General features: G+C 34.0%; 1 protein-coding gene across 3 annotated transcripts in view; it reads left to right on the top strand.

Annotated features, from left to right (window-relative positions):
• Positions 1-7813: 7813 nt before the first annotated feature.
• Positions 7814-21057, top strand: part of Pym (partner of Y14 and mago) — a 48930-nt gene continuing 35686 nt past the window's right edge. Inside the window, exons 1-2 of one of the 3 annotated variants that reach the window (XM_090411998.1) lie at positions 7814-8030; positions 13537-13645. In XM_090411998.1, the coding sequence (XP_090268124.1) occupies positions 7998-8030; positions 13537-13645 (142 nt within the window). In that variant the 5' untranslated portion in view covers positions 7814-7997. Of the gene's footprint in view, positions 8047-13536; positions 13646-21057 lie in introns of all 3 variants that reach the window. The other 2 variants (XM_090412000.1, XM_090411999.1) reach the window with 2 other exon arrangements.

The following is a 21057-nucleotide window of genomic DNA, read 5'->3' as shown; positions in this document are numbered from 1 at the left end:
CAGTTTATTTGTTCGTGGATGATGCAAAGTTGGGTAGGGCAAAAGTGAATGCAGATGATATCAAAATATTGCAGGATGATTTGGATAGATTGGAGGTCTGGGCTAAGGAGAATGGATGTCAGTTTAATGTGGCAAAATGTAAAGTTGTACATTTTGGGATGAAAAGATTAGCAGCAGTTTACTACATCGGTGGAACTGTACTCTAGGAAATTGATGAGGCGAGAGATTTTGGAGTGTTTGTGGATATGGAGTTGAAGTTTAGGGGGTCACATTGCAAAAGTGTCCAAATCAGCTCATCAAATCAATTGGGTGCTGAAGAATACTTTGACGAGCAGAGACAAGCATGTTATTATTCCTCTGTATCGAGCCTTGATAAGACCCCGTCTCGACTACTGTGACCAGATTTGGTCACCTAGGTTTCTTCTTGATGGGGAGGAGGTTGAGAGGATCCTGAGGTGAGTGACCAAGATGGTAGCAGGTCTGTGGAATGAACTTTATGAGAACAGGTTGAGGATTTGTGGGTTGTAGAAATTGGTTGATAGGCAGAGGAGGTGAGATATGATTGAGACATTCAAATTACTGAAGGGTTTCTATAAGATTAATTCAGAAGATATTTTTGAGAAGAGGGCTGATGGTGGGAGGAGTAGGGGACATCAATGGAAGCTGGGCAACAGTGTAGTTAGTAAGGGTGTTAGAGCTGGGTTCTTTACTTTTAGAGTGGTAAATGAGTGGAGTAAGCTGCCAGAATCTGTAGTGGGTGCTGTGACATTGAATGAGTTTAAGGCAAGGTATGATAGATACTGTGTGAATATCGAATAGTTGTGATGATATACTGTATATGTATATATACAGGGTGTTCGGGATAAATTTGACATATTTATAATTAATTATATTTTTCCGTAAGTTACATGTATTAACACACACTTCTCTTCATTTAAAAGTTTGGACCCGTCTTCATTCATATACAATATGTCAGAAAGGATGGATAGCTGGAACCCACCTGAATCATGGAAGAGAATAACTTGTATCATGATGATTCGTGCCCGCCATCAAAATAAGGATATTACGACTGCTGCCCAATGCTCCCTGAATACAGTAAAAACAATCAGGCATGAACTAGAGACTTGCAATGGTGACTACGAGGATGTAGCAAGAAGAAAGATCCCTAGCAGACGATCTGATTGCGTTCGTACAGCAGAATTCCTCGCAAATCTGCAGGAACAGGTGTTGAAGAACCCTGGCATTGGAATTCGGGCTTTGTTCGTGGAGTTGCTAACTGTAGTCAAGCCCTGGATAACAAGGGTAGCCAATGGTAGGCCGTATGTATGGCAGCAGGATTCGGCCCCTTGCCACACCTCTGGGAAAAGTCAAAAATGGTTGTCTGAAAATTTCTACGACTTCACCAGTCCAAATGTTTGGCCTCCAAACTCCCCAGACCTTAACCCCATGGATTATTTTGTATGGGGCGCAGTTGAAAAAGACACCAATCGCACTTCCAGTAATACAAAAGCCCAGTTAATGGATAAAATTAAAACAGTTTTTGCGGCCCTTCCCAGGGAGACTGTAGCATCAGCTTGTTCGAGGTTCCGAAGCAGAATTGAAGCTGTGATCGATGCTAATGGTGGTTATTTTGAGTAAATCTTGTTGATAGTATTGTAATTAACTCTGCCTGTAATGTTTTTTGTCAATTCATTAAATTTAATAGATACAAAGAAGATTTTCTTTTTCCTTACGAAACTGTCAAATTTATCCCGAACACCCTGTATATATACACACACACAGAAAGATTTTACCTTGGGTGTACTATACGTTAAAGATACCAAGAATTTTATAAACTTGGTTTTAATCCTTTTTTCCCAAGTAAGCTAAGTTTCTGCCTGAAGTATTCTTGGTGTCTTTAATGTATAGAACACCGTAGGTAATAAACTTTCTACATCTTTCTCTCCTCCTGGGATGTTTATTTAATAAGGTTTAAGCACCTTGTGGCAACTCGTATAGATAAATATAAGTTCTGCCTTACTTCAACCTTGGAACACCAATGAGCCTCAATCAAGGTCGAAACCGGTCTGGGTAGTGACCCTTCCCATAATACAATACATAGCTTTATACATGTTCGTACTGAGATGTCTATGTATTATGGGATTCTTAGGCAAGTGACCAGAGCTAATGCCACCTTTATCACGAGTTGCCTCAGACCTGAAATTACTTTAGGTGAAAATTACATTATTTATTTGTTAGCTTACTTGCGAAAAAAAAAAGGATTAAAAACAAGTTTATAAAATTCTTGGTATATATATATATTGAGCATAATATACATAATCGATGGCCAAGTTTCTTAGTCACAAGAGTCACAGAGTTAAGCAATGTATAAACAGTATGATACGAGATGATAACTAATTTTATGAATAGTATTTGGGAGAATCTGCTTAAAATGATGTGTTCCTTCATTCTCAGGATTTGAAACACAAACCTTACAACAGACTTGTCACGGGACAAAACTGCTAGCTGAAGAGCAATTGAATGACAGTGATATAATAGTAGTAGAGCAGTTAGTGGAAATTTCTGGGAAAACAGCTATCAAATGAAGACTATAGAACTTTCAGCACAGAAGGTTACTGAAAAAAAAGAAAAAGAGAAGATCAGGAATAATATGGCCAAAACATGGATTTTTTTTACATATTTAAAGAACCAGCTGGGATGGATATTTAAGATCCCTAAAGAATATTATTGTAATCCTATAATGTAGATCCTTTGAGCTGTATTCTTGTGTAGTTGCCATTGTTAGGTCGATATTTTGTTTTCTACATATGGTGGATCGGTACCTTAATCTACTTGTGTTCATCTTTTATCTCCAAGCAACCACTAACAAGCAGAGTATACAAAAACTATTCATTAGGAAATTTGGTTTGCACCCTCTTCACAATGCCACTAATCCAATTTCCAGATTATTCTACAACTGAGTTTTTCAAATTGTGCTCCGTGGAGACGTTGGGCTCCGCAATAGATATCTTACACTCCATGAGGTAATTTTAGAATCTGTTTATAAAAAAAAAAAAAAAAACAGCTCATGCCTTTTTGTTCCCGTATAGGGAGTATGCGAGGCCGTTTAGCTCTATCTAACTGTTGGAGACTGAGTGGGCAGTTCACTCACCACTGACAGCCAATCAGAGATAGCTGGCCCAAGGCTATCACTAATTAAGCGGCACGCAGTGAAGAGAGACGGCTCAACAACTGCCGCCATCTCGTGGTCCCTAACTCTAACACAATATATTTAATGTGTGAAATAATGTGGGTTCTACGGTCGATTTTCTTGAATTTAAGGGACGAAAAACTCGAATTTCTGGGAGAAAAAACCGCTTGCCCGTGCCAGAATTCGGCTATCTCGGGAACCGTTCGAAAAAAAAAAGGGTTTTAAAAATTTCCTCTAGTCGACGACTAGATTCGAAACAAAGTCTTCCTTTGTGTGGTTAGGTGCCATGGTGTGCAAATTATCTGTTTGAAAAACAAATAAACAGCAATTAGGATTGACATGTGTTTCAAATCTGAATTGCCAAAAGCGTAACCAGAACGTAGGACGTTTTCCATTTGTTTTATAATTCACAGATTGCGTCATTGCATGCTAGTAAATAGCAAGCAATAACTTCATATTATTATTATTATTATTATTATTATTATTCGTGACACACCTCCAAGGAGTCAGAAGACTCATCGCGGGAGGACACCTATTGTTCAACTCTCTGTCTCCACCACTATACCGGTCTCTAGTACCCGTCATCAACAATCAGTGCCATCTACTGCCCACTACTACAGCTAGTTTTTTTGTCTGTAAATTACATGTATTCTGAAGGGCCGATTTGTCTGTGTGTGGGATGAAAAACCCGAGTTTCCGGGGTAAAAAAACCCTGCTACCTCCGTATGAGATCGGCTGACTCACCTTCAATCGAAGGTGAGTTATTCATATATGGATATATTTTCTGCCATATATTCCACTCTCTGGAAAACAGTTTGAAAATCCCTGGGTGAAAATCATAGTCCGAACAAATTGCCTTTAAAAAAAGGACAACTTATAGAATTTTAATGGATCGTACTTTAAAAATGAAATTTTAGGGGTGAGAAATTACAAAATTTTAGATTGGTTAGAAATATCCATGGAATACATTGAAATAAGCAATCAAGCTTTAAAATTTTTGATGCGTTTTGCAATAATATATCTTTATGAGCAAATCTTCTAATTGTATTCAGATACAAAGACTAAATATAGATGATGTGCACTTACCAGAACTCCAAATATTTAAACACTTTGTGATCAAAAGCAAGCTTATCCAAGGCGCTAATAAATAATTAATATATAATGATTTGAATTTTGCAAGTGGAACTTTTTGCACAAGTAGATGTTAAAGATATTTTTTCTTTGAATATTTATTCAAGTATTAAGTTCAAAAACAGTTGAAAAATGTAATTGTCATTGACTGTTCAGAATAAAATAAATCAAAACAGAGCAGCAAACGCCTGTTTATTCCATTGTAAAGAGTAGCAAGGCCTTTTGACTTTATTTATCTTTTCGAGACTGAAGGTGCAGTTCAATCTCCACTGGTAACCACTCAGAGATAACTACCCCAAGACTGTCACTAATTATAAGTGCAACCAATGAAGAGACTGGCAAACAAGCACTGCCATCTTTTGGTAGCTAACCTTAACAGGATATGTTATTGTCTGAAATAGTGTGAGTTCTATGGTAGTTTCCTGATTGGCCGGGAGAAAAAACCTGCTAGCCCGTGCCAAAGAGCGACTAACTCGAGAACCGGTTCAAGAAAGTAGAAAAAGTTCCTCTATTCGGCTATTAGACTTGAATTTAGGTATATCTTCGGTAGCCTAGTACAGAGAATGAAAGCGTCACCTCAACCGAGCTACACAAACATTATATTCATAATATTAATGTAAATTATTTTGAGGGCTCCTGCATGTATTTTGTCTGGTGCAATAATTACTTTAGTCTGAAAACTTTCGGAAACATGTAGTACTTCTCACTATTACTTGTAAATTAATATGTAAAAAATATTATTTGGATTAAATATTGAGCTTTCTAAATTCTGGAGAAAGGGAATATTAGAGCATCTCTTAATTTTTAGCTGAATGCCTCAAATTTTTACTGAAAGTTTTCGGTTTGGCAGGAGCACGAAATCCCAGTTCTATATAATGACTGGCCTCAATCCTAAGGATGATAATTATAATTTTCATTATTGACATTTATTTTTTTTCTCCCCTTTGTATCCCTGTGCAAAGAACGTTTACCTGTATATCGTTAAGCTGTCCAAAGAGAAGCCGTTACACTCCAAGTTTCCACATAGACGAACTTGTAGGCTTTTTTTTTGTAGTTAGTTCCCGACCCATTTGGCATGGGCATGGACTTTGATAACACTCATTTTAAACCGACATATTAAAAATCTATAGTAGATATCACATTGTTATTCTCTCTCTCTCAATGTGGAAAGCCTTGATTTATCAATAGCTTGAGCTAATCAATGAAGGATGGGGGCTGGCTGCCTGCAATCTTCATAAAGTTCGGAATAAAGGAACTCCGCCCACTCCCGTTTGAAAATATAAGGTGTTAAGTGATTTATTATTAAATAAATTCCATGATTCATTTTTTCTACTTGCCTTCATTCCTTTCCCTTTATGTACCTTGGAATACTAAAAGAAATCTTGTCTCCCTAGACCAGTGCTTCCCAAACTTCTGGATGTCAAGGCCCCCTTTGCAAAAATTAAAATATTTAACCGCCCCCTCGAAAAAAAAATCGTAATAGAAAGATATATTATTATAATATTTATTGTATTTATATTCATTACAAAACATACACAGCGACTATTGCAAAAATCAAATGCATATATTACATTTTTTGCCCCTTACCATTTGGTTCTGAAGACGATGCTGGCTATTCTGGTTAAATATAAAATACTGTCCTTTTTTTTTTTTTTTGAGTCTGTTTCTGCTTCTTCTGATTGTTCGCGGGATTTTTTTTAATTTTTTATCAGCCACTTATCCATCTCAGGGTTAAATTTTTTAATGTAGAATAGATCAAATAATATCACCACTTACCGATACTGGCACACCATAGACTGATAACATGAAATTAGTGAATATTACCTGAATAAGGGAATCCCCAGAGCAGGAACATTTTCTCTTTTGTGACTTTTCTCCCTTTACGGTAATTAAGCCTAACGCGAAACAGACAGCAAAGGCAGGTTATTAAAACATGATATGACTGGTGGTATTAACAAAAGATCGCGCAACCGAAAGATATAAGCATAGCTGACAATTGAGTTGAAATGCTGACTCTCTTCAACCGAATTCCATATGTGAAACTGCCATATATATATATATATATATATATATATATATATATATATATATATATATATATGTTACTTAGTTTTAACACTTTTACGAATTTCAACACGTTCGGTTGAATTTTACTGCTGCCTTGGGAAATCGAACTCACACACATCTAATTAATAACAATAGTTTTTAGTTAGATACTGTGTTTGCACATACAACATATGGTTTTGTTTCAGTCTATACAACATAGTTTCTGTATGAGGGGACATGTGATTCATTAATTAGTGTGTTTTTATCCCTGTTGTTCTCTAATTGCACTCTTTGTTGAGAAATATTTTACACAGACTCCTCATACCTTATTCACTGGCATAATAAAAGTACTTGTTTTTATTGGCTCTGCAGTATAGTGGCTGTTAGGGAGGGTGTTGTTTACCACTGCAAGCGAGTTACTATCTCTCCACATGAACTTGTTTAAGCTTTTTTTCATGTGTGAAGTATATGCGAAACTTTTATTGGTAACAGAAAACTAGCTCGGATGACAGTGATAATATAAAACGAGTTTTGATATGTATATAAAGTCAATATCAACAGTCCCTGATTACGAATGCGTGATGAAAGGGACAGGAAGATTTGGAGCTTCCCTGGAGAGCATTCGAAGTAAATACAATTAACCACTGCTTTGAAATGAAACATATGAATAAGCAATATTTACTAATATTCATTAAGCGCCGAAATACGCAGGAAGCAAAGTTTGTGAACCAACACCAATGTGTGAATTTTTCCATTAAAATATAAAAAAATAACAAAAAAGAAATAATAAATAATAAAAGTTAAATACGTTTCTTTTAAAATAAAAAAATCTACTTAGTCTTAAAACATTTAAAATTCGTTTTCATTATTTCACGCCCCCCTCCCCCTCAACAAAACCTACGGCTCCTAAGGGGGCCTCGGTCCACAGTTTGGGAAGCGCTGCCCTAGACGACAGCGTTTGATTGCGTCGCTAGGATCTCTCCAAACCTCTACTGAGATGATTGAGTGCTCTAGTCCTCCCATGTTTCCATTTTTGTGATAACAGATGATTCACTACGGCTCCTGTACTTGTGGGAACTATGAATACAACCTTTCCAATAACATAATTAAAGATTTTCAGATGGATCTAGGTTAGGAGGTAGTTTCCGCTTTCCTCATTCTGGAATTGATTTGTGTGATCTCTGCCGACGATCATAGAAGAAAATGTAGGAGAGGATGACTAATAACAAGAACAACAACAACAACAAAAAAAAACCCTACTTACATGTGCCAAAGATCAATTAAATCGGAACAAATTAAAAATAAAAGGCTTAGAAAAAATTTATTTTAAGAAAACTGATCTAATTTCTAACGTAAATAATTTTATTTATATCATATTATTTATCAATTAATTTGTTTGTTTTGCCAGCCTTGGTTTTTTTTACCACTAGGCTGGCACGAGATTTAGGTTATAGTTATTACCTGTTGCAGATATAATTCAAAATATCTCATATCCGAATTATAAATTAGAAATCGTGATACACTTCACATTCGTTTTAGGTTGATTTCTTAAGTTTCTTTTTTAGCCGAATATCTAAAATCAGTAACTAAATTATCATTAAAAAAAAATGAATTTCAAACTTTCCGTTAGATGTCAGGAAAGTTAAGAATGGCTTCACAATATGTGAGTGGGGATACAGGTAACGTGTATTATATGTAGTTTTGTATATCTATTTAATTAAGTAAATAAATCGGTCCTCGGAAAGTTATGGAGTAAAATTTGCTGTTGCTGCGTATTTCATTTTGGGAGTATTTCGATTCCACGTATTTTGTCATTAGGTTACGTTAACAGATTTATGTGCTCTTTAATTACGAATGACATGCCATTAACCCGAAGCTGGAATTCTTTCTTTTCTCTTTTTTTTTTTTTTTTACTTTACTTCCCTCGTAATTTGTTATTTTATAAAATTCAGTTTTTGTCAATCGTGGAAATGAAAAGATCACAATTAATCATAACTTACTTAATTGTGAAGAAATATTTTTTTTTAGAAAAATTCACCCCCCCCCCCTACTCCAGACTGTGGGACTTTTAAAAATGCTGCAATTTGAATGATAGTATATCACTCGCTCTAATGTAACAGCTGTTAAAATGTTATTTTGAGTTTCTCTTTCGGATCTGAGTTGTTGGGCCTTCTTCAGCGAAAAGATAAGCTAAAACATGAAGCTGATGTTTGATTAAGCATTTAATTTATGTTGGCTATTACGATTGCAAGGTCTTACCAAAGTCGACTTAACTATTGGTTTGCAATGGCTAACATTTTTCAAAAAAATGCTGCTGTGGTTAAACACAAAAATCGAGATTCTGATTTCTTAATGAAAAAAAAAGTTCCCGTTCCCTCCGCATAGATAAGAGAAAAACTAACTAGTGGGAAAAAAGATCAGTTTGAATATGTCAGTGTGCAACTTATTTTCCAATACTTTATCCTAAAACAGGATAGCAATGGATTATTAACTACCCTTACAGTCACATTGGTATTTCAAATTAGTATTGCTAATTTGAAATACCAATTTATATTACATGTCAATTTATATCAATTTATATCACATGTAGCTCCTGGAGGTACTGTAATGAATTGGATGCAAAAATGCACCAGAAGATGATATGTTGGCCCTTTCATTTTAGTTCAATTATTATTATTTTTTTTATGTCATTCCCACACATGAGTGAGTAGAAATTACAGTATGTTTGCATTGCTCAAAGTGCAGCCAATGGTTTAGAAAGAAGGAACCTACTGGTGTTTTTCTTGAAATATTGTAGTTTTTGAAGGATGTTCCAGAGGCCTAAGGCAAGTGAATTAAAAGAGGAATAGAAGTAAGTTTGCAGTTGGACTGGAAAAGGATGTTGTGCATATAATGTTAAAAATTTAACACAAAGATGTACAGCTGTTTACATGCTTAACAGACCAGTGGAATGTAAAGGAATTATGCATGCCAGTTTTGTGGAGCAGCATCCATGGAGTACTTGCAGAAACGACAGCTGGATAAACATGAAGAATTTTTATGAAAGTTTTTGGTACATCACCTGAAACACGAACGCTATTCCAAGGTTGGGTTGATTTGAGGTTTATTATTACACCTTCCATGGAGTTGGAGGGTGTAATAATAAATCATGGGAGGGTCATTCAACTGACAACATACTTATCATACCGAATCTTAAAATCTTTAACAATCATTTCATTAACTTATTCTCTAGTAGTTCTGTAGTACATATTCGGTAGTTCTGGCATTGCATTCCATTCACTGTCATTTCTCCATGTAAAAAAATCTACTCCTCATATCCTTCTTCACTACACTCTTATATAACTTAAAGAGATGGCTTCTGATTCTTCTCATCTTATAAAAATATTAAAAACTCTTTGTAATTTCCTTTGGATTAATCCAATAAAATCCTCTTGCTAACTTAAACGTCTCAATCATATCACCGCTTTTTCTTCTCTCCACCAAACTCTGCAATCCACATTTCTTTAATTTAATTCACACTCGCCTCTTTCTATAACCAGCATTCCAAAGTTCTGATATTGTCTTTGTCACTTGTCTCTGGACCCTTTCTATTATTTCCACATCGCATTGAAAACCAAGTGACCAGATCTGAGCACAATAGTCCAAGTGTGGTCTGACCAGTACTCTATACAGTGGCACAATCACTTCCTTATTCCTACATATAAGAGTACTTCTTATCCTAGTGTTGTGAAGACTGCGATGTGCAGTCTTTGCAACACTTGCAATACGGCCTCTAAACTTAAGTCTACTGTCAACCATCACTCCCAAATCTTGAATCTCATTCACTTGCTGCAGTGCAGCACCATCAGTATAGTACGCTTTATGTTTCTGCACCCCAAAATGCAACACCTTGCACTTATTAATATTAAAACTACTGATTATAATTCTCCTCAACTTTGCATCATCAGCAAACAACTGAAGATCCTTAGTCAGTCCACATGATATATCATTTACAAAAAAAGTTAAACAGAATGTGCCCAAGACCAGAACCTTGGGGCATACCACTGGTTATCCTCCTTTTTTTTAAACTCTGCTATCATTCAGAGAGATAGAATTATACAGAGTTAGTAGCCAGATAAGTGAAAAGTAGTATCTTGGTCGAAAAGGATGCCTTTTTTTAAAACTTTGTTTTAGATGCTAAGAGATTATTGATATGTGTTTATGCAGAAAGCAAGAGATAAATGTCACTAAGAAAAGAGATTTGATTCAGTCTATTAATCTGTGTATTATTAAATGTAAGGGAAGGTGAATTGAAGTCCTTTTTACAAAAAAGAGGAAGACATTGTTTTGGTAGTATTGAAGGTAACTAGTGATTAGATTTATCTTTTTTCAACATTGCAGAATTTATGGAAATCAGCTTACTTATTACTTGTGGAAGATCTGGAAGCTTAGGATATTTGTGCACTGCATGATTTGTCAAGCAGGAGGAAGTCAGCTGCCAGAATTATCTGGCAACCAGCTTTCAGAACAGTTTTATTGCTGTACATTATAAAGTGGAAGGTTGAGTCTCTCTGCATATGTGCTTAGCATAAACCCTTATAGAGTATCACTCATACTGCAAGAAAATGAAAAGATGGTGAAATAGAAACTTGGCTTTGAAGACCATAAATGGCATTATCCACTTGAAGCAGGATAGCAGGATAGTTTCACTAGTGAAACACTACTATCACAACAATGAAGGTGATGGCATTTTCTACAAGTAGGAAGGTTTGCTGAATTTGTCATTGGCAATGAAGGTGTTGGCATTTCCTCTAAGTAGGAAGATAGATAATCTTTTATAATGGGAATATGTGCATTTTTTTATGGATGCTTTTTTTGGAAAACAGACCAAACAAAAAGAAGGCAGGATCAGCATTTGAAAAGGAGAGACATACATTACATTTAATTTGTACATTACTAAATCATACGTTTTTTGGATTTATTTATTTACAATGAAGCTTTTAATAAAAAGCTTCATTGTAAATAAATAAAAGCTTGTTTTTCTTATTGTGAAAAATATAGTCAATGTATCCTACAGTAATTATGTAAAATATTCCAATGAGAATCGAACTCAGGTGTTTTCTAGTCGAATGGCACAGTGTCTTCCAATTTTGACTCCAAAGTAAACAGCAGCCTTGTTGGCCGAGTGGTTAGCGTATCTAACCACTCTCCAGCCAAAAAGCTGTAGGTTCGAATCCCACCATGGGCATGGATGTTTATAATTTCTGTGAAAATACTAGTGGTGGTGGTGGTTGGTAGATGGCATTTGTGAAGATGATGATAAGTGGTTGTTAGTAGTTGTGGCTCGTTGTATTTGTGGATTGAGTGGTGGAGACAGAGCTGTAGAGTAGGTGCCTTCCCTCGATGAGTCTTTGGACTCTCTGGAGGTGTCACATAATAATAATAATAATTACTGCTGTGGTCCTTGGTTATATTGGCATCACATATCTTGGTATAGTAGTGGTAGGAGTGCTGTCAAAGCAAGTGTTGAATGTTTCTCCTATCTCATGTTAATCACCATAATATGTCAACTGTCAGTTTTGCTCTCATATATAGAATGCAGTTTTGTGTGTTTCATATTAATTTCTGGATGTTGCTGGATTGTTTGTTTCTCCATTATTTGTATCTAATATGCAAATATAGCCATACCCACAAATTTCCAATATTTGCATGTTAATTTATCCTCTGATTCATTATTATTATATTTTATGTATTTTATATTGCCTTCCCCCTTTTTTTTGTTATTTTTTTTTAATATTTATTGATCTTATGTTGCTGATGCCCTTGACATTGAAAGACTTCTAAACAGCGTTAAATATTACACAGTACACATAATGGTTTGATCATTTTTATACCACTGTACTCATCATAATTGTGAATGCCTGTACCATATGCAGGGGGACTACTGTGATTTTCTGTGATAAAATGAAAAAAATTTAGACAATTGAAATGGTCATTGTTGGATATGCGAGTTATTTTAAATGGTGTTGGTGTGTTCGTAGATTTGCTTAGTGTCCATAAGGACCATGTATATACATAAATTTAACAACGTTCATATAGATCTATATGAAATTACTGTTTGTCTTTCAAAATATCTGATAATTTTCTTTCCTTTATTTTTATTTTATTTTTGTTTTTTGTATTCATATTATAAATAGTGACCATTCTTTGAAATTTTTTATGAATACTCTTTGCTGTTTGAATAGAATCGATACATCATTAGAAAGCAAATGTAATTATTTTCCTGACCCCCCCATGGAGTCACAAGACTCATCATAGGAGGTCATAATATTATGCATGAAGTAAAACAACCTAATTTTCAGAATTAAGTGGCTTTACTTAATTTAAAATGTATATGAAATATAATGAAGCGCATGACAACAAAAGTGTGATGTTTGTTAAGCACTTAGTATGTCCATGTATATACGTATTCCCATCTATGTATTTATTATGCACATCAAAATAACAGCCATTGCCAACTGCTGTTCTCTGAGTGGATTTTCAGAGGATTTGACCTAAGCATCCTCATTATCTTCTTCTTTTTTTCTTTTTTTTTGCCAATGTTCACCAGAATTTGCAATTTTCCCACTTTCTTTAAAATCTTTCAGAACAATGCAATTTACAGACAAAAAATACTATTGTTGGTGATGATGAGCAGTAAAACATAGATGGCGTTGATGGTAGTGGTGTCGTAGTAGTAGTGGAGAGGGTGAGATGTATTTAGTGAAGTAGAGTGCTTCCCCATGAAACTAAATTTATTATATCCCATGATGAGTCCTTGCTCCCTGGAGGTATCATGTAATAATAATATTAGGTCTATATCCTTTTGTTGGCTGGATTGTCATGAAAGAAAAATAGTCACTTAATTCATTATTACTAATCATTAATTAAGTTTAGCAAGAGACTACTTTCAGTTACAGTTACAAAATATTCTTGCAAGTAAGAATATTTTGTTGAATATTCTGTTTTTATTTTATTTATAATGTTTTCTTTACATTTGAAATCTAGAGTTTGTTTGAACAGCAAAGAAAGTATTCAGAGATAAGAAATTTTAAAGAAAAACATAGTTACGTGTTATCAGATAATTAGCTTTCGTTTTTTTTTTTTCCTTAATTTTTATTTTTCAAAAATTAAGAAAGTCATTTTTTCAGGTCATTACAGCATCTGATTATCATAGGTGTCCCCGATCCGGTGCTTACTGCTCCCAGACGGCCCTGATTCAAAGTACTAATTACATCATGCACTGTGGGGAAGAGAATAGTAAATTTTCATTAATTTCATCTTCATTGTTTTCTAATCAGAATTACTCTCAGCACTATTTATATTCTTTCAGAATTGTTAGCATTAGTAGGATGTTCGGCTATTATCATATCTGTCAACATCATAGCTTTATATCCTTTTAGCGTGGCATCCATCAGATGATATTCAAGGACAGTGTACAAGCTTTGTTACATTTTTTTTTAAATTTAGAAATAAGCAATTAGAAAAAAATGTGATAGTTACTACAAATGTATTAATATTAGTTAATATTACTAATGTATTAATATTAGAATTATTATTATACTAATATTAACACATAATAATGACTGTCATATTGTTTTTATGTAGCATATGTACAGTTTTTTTTTTTAAAATTATAAAGGAAAGAGGACATGATCTTGCTATACATTATTGTATTCTATTGTTGATTTTGAACATTTACTTTGAATTAATTCCATAGTATTAACTTCTTTCAAAAATATTCATTCAAATGTACTAGTTAATCTTATCAGTACAAACATCAACAACAAAATGTTTATTATTATTATTATACAGGTATCTCCATGGAGTCAGAGAGGGCAGGAGACTATTTATTCACACAATACCAATCATACCTCTCATTAAACTCCTTCACTACTCTGTAATCAAAAAATCTACTCCAATACTCTTGTTAACCACATTCTTAAACAATTTCCAGGGGTGGCTTCTCATTCTCTGCTTCCTGCCATGTACTCAAAAAAGCCTTCGATGTCAATCCTATTAAACCCCCTTAATAACTTACATGCTTCTGTCATATCTCGTTTTTTTTTTTTTTTTTGCATATCAGTGTTTTGGAGACCACAGACCTTCAGTCTATTTTCATAGGGAGCATCTCCTTCTCCATTACTTCGTCATCCCCATGGAATCTAGGACACCAGATCTGTGTACAATAGTCCAGATGTGGTCTTATTAATGCCTTATAAAAGGGAACAATAACTTCCCTATTCTTGTTTGTCTATATGTTCTTCAACAACCATGTAATTTGAAGTGCTGTTTACATCATCTTTGAATATGCCCTCTAAACTGTTTCTTTTAACATACGCTCTGCACATTCTATCTTCTAAAATGGTATAGAAATTTCCTGGAATAACAAAATAAATATGTTATTTGCAGATGATCAGGTAATAATATCATATAAGAAAGACAATTTACCAAGAGCAGTATATAATTTAAACATTATAGTAGAACAGTTTGGAATAAAAATATCCATAGATAAAACTAAAACAATGGTATTTTAGGAAGAAACTCCAGTTAGAAGTGAAATAGTAATTAATAATAAAATAATTGAACAGATAAATACTTTCAGTTATCATATGAAGGAGAAAAAGACAAAATTAAAAACTTCAAAATTTTTACAGATTATAGGCCTGATAAATAGAACTCAATTCAAATATTGTACACAAAAGAAACATGCTTGAAAATATACAGTACTTTAGCAGTGTTCACATTATATGGCTGACATTTGGGCAATAAAAAAAACAAGATAAACAAAGAATAAAAACAAGTGACATGAGATTCATGAAAAGAATTGCAAAATACACATTAGACCAAAAAAGGAACGAAGAAATTTTAAAAGACTAAAAATAAAAACACAAATAAACAAAAACAAAAAAATAAAAATGTAATTTAAAGCGTTTTTGGTAGGTTGTTGATTTTTTTGAACTTGTTTAAGGCCAGTGGTTCTTACCCTTTTATTCTTCAAGTAACCCCAGGAAATGTGTTTGTAACTGGTGTATTAATGTGTGTGTGTGTGTGTGTGTGTGTGTGTATGAATACATTAAATTTTGTATTCATAAATTACATATATGGATAAACACAAAGAGTGATATAAACAGTTTAACAAATTTTATAAAATTATAGACATTTTACTGGGTAATCAGTGAGATGGTTGCGCTTGTTTACGATTGCACAGTTCATCAATGGTTGGGTTATCTTGCTAAGGTAAAGTTGCAAGTTATCATCAACATCCAGTGTTCTTATATTTATTTTGTAAAGCAGTTAAAGATGAAAAACCAGTTTCACATAAAAAAGTTGTTGTTGAAAGGTAACAAATATTCGACTGCAGTTTTTAACAAAGTCAGATATTCCTTCTTCATTCCAATCCAAAAACTAAACACTGGCTTTTTGGAATGAATGCTTTTTAAACTATTGTCACAAGATATCTCAATCAACTCTTCGTTATTAGACAATGGAAGCTTACATTTTTCCAAATCAAATATGAAGAGGGTCTCAAATCCCTTATTGCATTTCATCAGGGAATGTAAAATACTGCCTTATAAGAGTTTTTAAGAGTGCTTAAATGAACAATTATTTGTTGTCTGATGTTTTCAAAGTCTGGAATTGTTTGCTCATTTTCTTTAAGAAATGAATCTAGTCAATGAAATTGGTCACAGCTGTTCTTTTTAATTCCATTTTCCTAGGGATAATTTTTTTTTACCATGGCCTCTGTTTTTTGCCCAACATACAGCACATCAATGTTGTCTCCTTGCATTGATAAGTTCCAAATATTCATTTTTTCAAAAATATCAGCTAAATATGCTAACCGTAGAAGCCATTCTAGGTCATGTAGTCTCAAAAAAAGTCAAAACTCGTGGCCCTTGAAAAAAAGCCATACTTCATTGTGGAGTTCAAATAAATGGTGAAGAATATTTCCTCGTGACAACCAACGTACTTCAATGTGCAGGCTACCCATTTCACAGATAACTGAAAAAAAAAAAAAAGTCGAGATTTCAGTGGCTGGATTTTGATGAAATTAACCATTTGTACACTTTCATCCAGAACGTTTTAAATCATCATGGAGAAATATAGCTGTCACCTCTTCGCAGTGAAGACAACGAGTGAACTTACATTCTAGTGCAACTTGTTTTATATATGACCTGCTAGTCCTCTGATATAACCACTCATTGCTTTTGCTCCGTCAGTGCATACAGAAATAAGATTTTTCCATTCAAGGTTGTTTTCAGCAAAAAATGAATCAATCACATTAAAAATATCCCCACTCGTAGTAGAAGTTTTGAGAGGCTTACAAAATAAAATATTGTCAAATATTGCATCCTGGAATTTTCCATGTACAAAAACAAGTAATTGAGCTAGCCCAGCTACGTCTGTTGACTCATCCACTTGTATGGCAAAACATAGCTACATTGAATAGCTTGAATGAGTTGGTCCTTAATATTACAAGCCATATCTTTAATTCTCTTGGAAACTGTGTCATTTGACAAAGGAAGGGTTCTGACAAGGTTTGCCTCTTTTTGACCAAATGTACAAGAAGCTATTTCTTCCATTGCTGGAAGAATGAGCAACTCGCCTATTGTGTGAGCCTTTCCAACTTTGGCAATTTGAAGGCTAATTTGTAAGACACTTTAAGTACACTTTCAATTTCTTCTCCACCAGAAAAATGCTTAATTATGATTTTTATGCTACTCAAGTCTTCCAAAAGATGCTCCAAATAGCTTAAGGGCTTATTTTTTAAATGCTCATGTTTTGTTTCAAAGTGTCACCGTAAAAGAGACGTTTTCATAGAATTTTGTGACAGGACTTCAGAGCAAACAAAGCACTGTGGATTTGGTTCTACTAAATTTCCTGTCCATGTAAATCCAAATTATAAATATGATTAATTATATTTACATTTTTTAATCATTTTATCATTTGATTGTTTAACATTTAATGCTCTTTTAGTTACTGCTGAATCCACCTCTTTACTCACATGGGATGATGATGTAGAAGCAATCAGCTCTGGCTCCACATTACTTTTCTTCTTAATTATCCATTTCTCAAGGCACTTCAGAAATAAGTTCATTTAACTTCACAGTAAACTGAAGACTAAAAATAATTTTAAGCACAGCAAGAGAAATAAATCACAACAAATACATAGAACAGTCAGAAGGCACATTCACTCTCTTAGAATGGATGCTTTGACTGGATGATCAGTTGTTTGGGTAGGTTTGGCTCTCAGGTAGGGAAGGGGAGGGAGGATTGACAAATCATAGACACATGAACTACAGTGGCACACTAAGTTACTCAGTTCTCAGAAATTAATCAGTATCAGTGTTGCCAACTTAGCGACTTTGTTACTAGATCTAATAACTTTTGAGCTCTCATGGCGTGCCCTGAAAAATTTTACCACGTACCACCCAAGGGATATGCGTATACCATGTTGAGAACCCCTATTTTAGGCAATACTTTGATTTATTTAATTTCCTGTTATAATTTTGTATTATCATTAAAAAAAAAAACAGATATACATATAAATAAAGTGGTCAAATGGAACTTTCAATTCTCTCTTCCTATAATTATGTATTATGTATAACTTATCAGTACTGCATAGGAAAAAAATACTAATAGTAGCACTTCCCATAGGCATGTAACGAAATATTTCCTTAACTTATCCACAAGGTTTCAAACCTGGTAAAGCTTGTCGTTATTCTAGGACAAGTTTTACTAGGTTTGAAGAGTACTTTAAGTATAAATTGAGCATTATCATTTTCAGGTAAATAAATTATTCTGACATCCAACTTAGCAGTATTTCTGTCAGAAACAACTGAAATTATAAACAAACTTTTGATATTACAACACTAATGTGGTAAGTAGTAATCAACTGAGAAAGTCTTTTTTGTTATTGCACCAACATATTAGTTGAAACAGAACTAACATAATCAAGCTCATGCATCTCACTGAGCATTGGAATAATTTGATGGTTTCTATTAATATTTGCTTTTCATTTCTTATCATAGCTCTAGTTAGATTTTTCATCATAGTTATGATGTAGTATAATAATTTCTATGATGTTCAAGATTAAGATGGAAAGATCAACCTCATCTATAGAGCAGGAACAGGATATAAATAGCCTGTACCTAAATTTGTTCCAGATGATGACGATGATAATTTCTTGATTGCTATAAAATAACACAAAATGATTAAAAGCGTTGAACATCTCAAAAGACAGAGACCTCATCACAGTTTGAAGAATAACACATTCTTTTTGGTTGGAAAGATGTGCAGTTAAACTTTTTTTTTATTAACTGAAGTTGAGTTCACCATTCACATATGGACATGGACTCATTTCTCTTTTCTTTTCTTTTTTTCCCCCACCAGGAAACTTGGTTTTTACCTCATGCAAAGCATACTGATAGTTCAACACACTGGACAGAGTATAACTTTCTGACTCACCATTAATTTTGAATAACTCTGACCTCAACTGACATAGTGTAATTTTATTTTTCAAATATTATTTGAAGTCTATATTAATAATTCATATCATATTGGTCTCTCATTTTTGGTTTCATTTGAAAACAATTACCTTAAAATTGCTCATCTACTAAGTTGTGCTCCTATGTTATCATTTTCACCACCTGGGTATGTTCAAACTCCTGTATGATGGTTTAAAAAAAAAGTGCCTTTAGTTCTTGGAAATAATCGTATGATGATGAATAGTCATATCATCATCAGTTCCTGACATGTTCTGTTTAGGATTCTTGTTTCTTTCCAGTAAGTGAGTTTCTTCCATATTAATCTGTTATATATAAGGTCTCTGATATGTCATATCTTACATTTCATTTTTCTAAGGTGCCATTAACTGCATTAATCCACAGATATTGGCCTATCTCTGTGTCTTTTCCCTGCAATCTTAATATTATAAACACTGTTTGTTTGTTTTTTTTACCTTTCTGCTTCACTTCTGTTTAAATGACAATGCCACTTTAGACACATCTACTCATATTCTTGAATGTTAATGATTTCAAGTTCCTTTTTAATATCCAAATTTTTAATGTTATTCTTCCATTTATATGATCTAAAATAATTTTTCTTAGAACTCTCGTATCTGTAGTCTCTAGTCTTTGATCAACTGTTTTATTTCTAACCTCCAACTCAGAACTGTAAGTTGAAATTGCTTTGACCTCTGCTTTGTATACTGCAGTATACAAGACAGTTATTTTAGTGTTTTGGCTAACAAAGTGTCACAACTGACTCTGGCAACCCATTTCCATTCATTCATTCACCACTCTCCAAGTAAAATAACCTAGTCCTGACATCCCCACTACACTCACTCAACTTCCAGGGATGACCTCTTGTTCTTCCCCCCCTCAAGCCAAGTGCTGAAACATTTCTTCTGCATCAGTCCTCCAAATGTAACAAGGCCTTATAAAGAGGAATAACTTCCTTATCTCTACTTATTAGTGTATTCTTCAGTAGCCAAGTAAATCTTATGAGCAACCTTAGCAATATATCTACCACCATCCCCAAATTCTAGCTTCATGTGTTTCCTGGAATACAGTTCCATATCAATGTGGTACACGACTTGTAATTGATTTATCCTAAAATGCATTACTTTACATTTCTCCCCATTAAACTGATACCCATTATCTTTTGCTCGTACTAATAGCCTATTTAAATCATCCTGCAAGTACTCCATGTTCATTGCCTTGATTAACTATTACTCTACCCAATCTTGCATCATCAACAAACAACTGAATATTTTCTTTTGGATTATTTCCTATATCATTTATGTACAAATTAAACAGTAGTGATCCTAGGACAGAACCTTGCTGCAGACCACTAGTCACCTGCTTTCTTCTGGATTCTGCTCCTTTATATATTACTTTTTGTTATGTATCATTCTCCTCCCCCCTCATATCCACATAACTGGTGTGTCCATCCCCCCATTTGGTCTAATTTGCATAACAGAGTTCCATGTGGTATTTTGTCAGATGCCTTTGCAAAATCCATCAGAATCATCATGTAGACATTTCCTTTATCCAACTCAGCTATTACTCTATTATAAAAAGATAGTAAATTACTAAGGCATGACCACCCCTTCAGAAAGCCATGTTGCCCCTCATAGAATATCATATTCTTATCCACCCATTCTTGAATTCTCTTTTTTCAACATTTCCAATACTTTTACCGCTGCTTCTGAAATATCGATTGGTCTATAATTTGCTACTGCAGTCTTAGAACCATGTTGCCTCCTTTATGCAAAGGAATTCTCCATTGAACACATTTCCGTTATATGAGCAGGTTTTTTTTAAGCCTGCAGAAGTGTGGTCTTCAAGATTGGAGTCCCACCCACTATTTTTTTTTTTACATATCTCCCTTGATTGAAAGAAATTCAAATAGTAATTATTTATTTTTAATAAATTTGGTAAGCATTTAATTACATATTATATTGCCATGCTTGCTTGAACAACAGATATGGACTTTTGATCATTTGTGGAGATATGTTGTTCATTGCTATTAAGCTTGAGGAGGAGAGTGATCTCTACTCTGCTTTCTTAAAGCTATAAATTTCATTTTAACTTTTAAAACTTTCATTAATAATGATTTTGAATTTTATGTACACAGACATATTTTTCAGTAGTTCACAAGCAGCTAGA

Source organism: Typopeltis vanoorti, chromosome 22, assembly GCF_054136105.1.
Source record: "Typopeltis vanoorti isolate ZY-2024b chromosome 22, IOZ_Tvanoo_1.0, whole genome shotgun sequence".
Lineage (NCBI taxonomy): Eukaryota > Metazoa > Arthropoda > Arachnida > Uropygi > Thelyphonidae > Typopeltis > Typopeltis vanoorti.
Note: the sequence above shows the minus strand (reverse complement) of the source record. Positions and strands in the feature narration are given on the sequence as shown.